Source organism: Dendroctonus ponderosae, unplaced genomic scaffold (genome assembly GCF_020466585.1).
Source record: "Dendroctonus ponderosae isolate FM_Combo_2020 unplaced genomic scaffold, Dpon_F_20191213v2 Dpon_F_20191213_5, whole genome shotgun sequence".
In the NCBI taxonomy this organism is placed as follows: domain Eukaryota; kingdom Metazoa; phylum Arthropoda; class Insecta; order Coleoptera; family Curculionidae; genus Dendroctonus; species Dendroctonus ponderosae.
In genome coordinates this window covers 10591101-10594267 of record NW_026018715.1, presented here as the reverse complement: position 1 = coordinate 10594267, position 3167 = coordinate 10591101, and the positions used below count along the sequence as shown (strand labels likewise).

Here is a 3167-nt window from a genome sequence, read left to right as displayed (position 1 = left end):
ATCATCAGTTTTTATGTGTAGCGTTGTTGCTGCTTTAAGCCTTGGCATGCATTTTTTGCAGACAAAAATGAACCCAGGAATATATTTGATTTATTTATTTAGTTAGGAAAAAAATTGTTTTGAGGTCTTAAATGGATATCGGAAAAATCTCTAGCTTGCGATTGAATAATTAACTGCCGAAGCATAATTAAGAACAAAGAGGAACCAGACATTTTTTATGAAGGGAAGAGAAAAGCAAACATTTATCTGTAGAGCAGTCTTTTCAACAGTGGGTGTTGTTGAATTTTTATCTGCTGCTGTTGCCTTCTATAATCACAATTACTTCATTCTTACCAAGCCAATCCAACACAACAGTTTCCAACTCGGTGCAGGCAGGACTGGCAGCCCAGGAGAACCCGATGCATCCAATAGCATCCGACAGCATATCGCCCAGAATAGACGGAAATGAGTTGCCGCTGGGAAAATAGGCATGGAACCTGCAAGGAACCGTCCGATGAGCCTGGATGGGGACCTAAATAACGTCCAGTCTAAATACCGTGGGTGCTGCCAATGAGTAACTCCAGGCATAATCTTGCTTTCCACATCCGCCATTATGCTATCCCAGTTTTCCGGGTCTTCTGGCGCATTTTCCGGGATCAGTTTCCTCAAGTATCCAGGCTCGATGTTGGGAGTTACTCGCCGCTCCTCTATGTTGTCCAGGTAGCTGCAGATGTACTCAATCATCTCTTTGCCGCGACAACGAAACTCATCGCAATCCATTCTGGAAACACCACACTTGTCCTGAATTTGCAAATTTTTGTATGTAAGTGTGTTGTCTGTTCCTAAGAATTTTTCCTTAAGAAGCGTGAATAATTTTATTCACTATGCAAAAAATCCTGAAAAATGTAATACCGAAATCGCCGCAATACGGAAAAATGCCTATCAGTGGCAGAATATCGTCCAGAAGTAAGGATTTTAATTAATCTTTTGTGTGCGAGAAAAATGGGTTTGAAATGAAAAATAATCGACAAAATACTCGGGATAAATGAACTGAACGGCGGTTTGAATGCGCATTGATGCCGCGTGACCCGCTCCCGCAGGAAAAACTTCCGCTGAAGATATTTGCCGAAGAATGTCGACTTAATTAAAAGAAAATTGTTAATTGGTTTTTTAATTTGCGGAATTATACATAAATAAGCACCCTGTTAGTTGCAATGGGTTTCCGATACCCGAAAAGTGCTCGAGTTCTAAATAACAATCGGATGCTAGTAAAACCTCGTATTTGTACTATAATTTAAAAAACATTATCAATGTTGTTGTGGTTAATTAGTGACCGTGACGTTAATCAGTCTTGATTGATTGATTGATAAAAACTCCCCTCTGTTTTCCATTTTAGGGCCTTGAGGATGACTGAAATATAGGCAAAACGTCGAAATAATTGTGTTTTATTTTTACCACCATCTATTGACCGAAAACCCCACAAACCTATAGGAGTCTTTTACTGATAATCAATATTGCCGATTGGATTTTTGGAAAAAAAAGTGGCAATCTGATTAAGTTTGAAAAGGTTTTGCGGCAAATTTCGCACTCACATCCCACATCTTTCTTTTCGTCGAAAGAAGAGAAATGCGTGAAAGCCAAATTCAAAAATTGCGATGTTGAACTTCAGTTGAGCGGCTGAATCACTTTCACATTAACTACCGAAAACCGATTTGAATTAGCTGAAAAACAGTTGAGAACCAGGAAGAAAAATTCTACCACTTTAACTTGCACTTTTCCGCATGTTAATGCCGACGTAACGTGTGGATTTCGATTTAAGTTCCTGATAATCCTGTTAACTAATTATGATCAGGAGTTTGACTGCAAGTGGCTAATAATGGGTGATTTCGTCTTTCTAGCTGTTTTCTTTGAGTTTAGTAAATAACATTATAAACAAAATTATTATAAATAAATTCCTAAGCCTTCGAGAAATTAAGCCAATTCATCAAAGGCTGTTCAGGAGTTTTAAAGTTTCATTTTCTTCCCCGGAAACATTTCTAAAATTTGATTAAAAATTATTTGCCTACCTGATGCGCTTTCCTCGCCCAGGAATGAAACTTCAACTTATGAAACTTTACTCTTCACTCTCAAGTTCCGATAGGGGTGAAACCGATGCTTATTCCCGAAGGATCTTTAACGAACTGGATGATGCCCATTGCTTGATCAGCTTCACTTCTTGTGGTTGTGGCGCATTCCTCTTTATTTCACGGGACTTTGCGCGACCTGGCCTCAAATCCGGGAATCATTTTTGTTATTGTTAATTTGAAATTTTCTTTTCTACGTTACTTGTTTTCTTGTTTTGCCACAAGCCGTCTTTTGCAGATTCAAAGTAATTGAATTATTATAGTAATATTTACTGTTTTGTTAAGGTTTTTTTAGGCTTTGAACACTTTTTGAACGTTTGAATGTGATTCAGGTTCTTAGCACTTTACATACAAATCAGATTTTTTTGCAGTTTCGGCAAAATTAGCCGAAGACTGAAAAAATATGTCAGATCTAAACTAATAATTTCTGTATTTGATGGGAAATGGAGCCATCAATAACAGGCCAATTCAATTTACGCGCTCGTTTCCGAACAATGTGATGGCTGAGAAGCTCAAGTGTAAAACTCTGGGTTTCTTCTTCAACTTTGCGATCAAAATTTAATTTCGCTATATCGTCATGAAATTGGTTGCATACCGAAGCATTCACTCCCTCAACTCGAGTAGGCTACTGGGTCGACCTCAATACTCCACATAATGCCTTCCTTCGACAGTCTATTAAGTGGGGACCGAATATTTCTCAGGGAACATCTCGCCTTTTAATTCAGTTTTCCGGGGCGTAATAAGAAAAGGGTGATTATTACCAATACTAAGGCAAAACGATCCGGATGCTTTGCCAAATGAATTTATTTATTTTTTGCCTGCATAAGCAATTTCATTCAAGCGTTTGCCAACGATCTAAAAACACACTCAAATGATAAATGGAAACAAGAACACTGACACGACACGAACAAATTAAAAGAGCAAAAATTAATGAAAGTGCGAAATCGCAATATTCACATCAGTTTTGAAATTCGCCACCTTGTCTGGCATGGATTAAACGATATCAAAAATTCCTGGCAATCCTGAAGGGCGGCGATTCCTTCATGCTCCGTTTTAATATCCTGA

The 3167-nt window shown here is 38.2% G+C and overlaps 1 protein-coding gene across 1 annotated transcript in view; it reads right to left on the bottom strand.

The window, feature by feature from the left end:
- Positions 1-2151, bottom strand: part of LOC109535230 (tyrosine decarboxylase) — an 8913-nt gene extending 6762 nt beyond the window's left edge. The window contains exons 1-3 of the mRNA XM_019901110.2: positions 2046-2151; positions 536-760; positions 334-476 (exon numbers count right to left, since the gene is read on the bottom strand). Of these exons, the coding sequence (XP_019756669.1) occupies positions 334-476; positions 536-759 (367 nt within the window). The 5' untranslated portion in view covers position 760; positions 2046-2151. The remainder of the gene's footprint in view (positions 1-333; positions 477-535; positions 761-2045) is intronic.
- Between the last annotated feature and the right edge of the window lie 1016 nt (positions 2152-3167).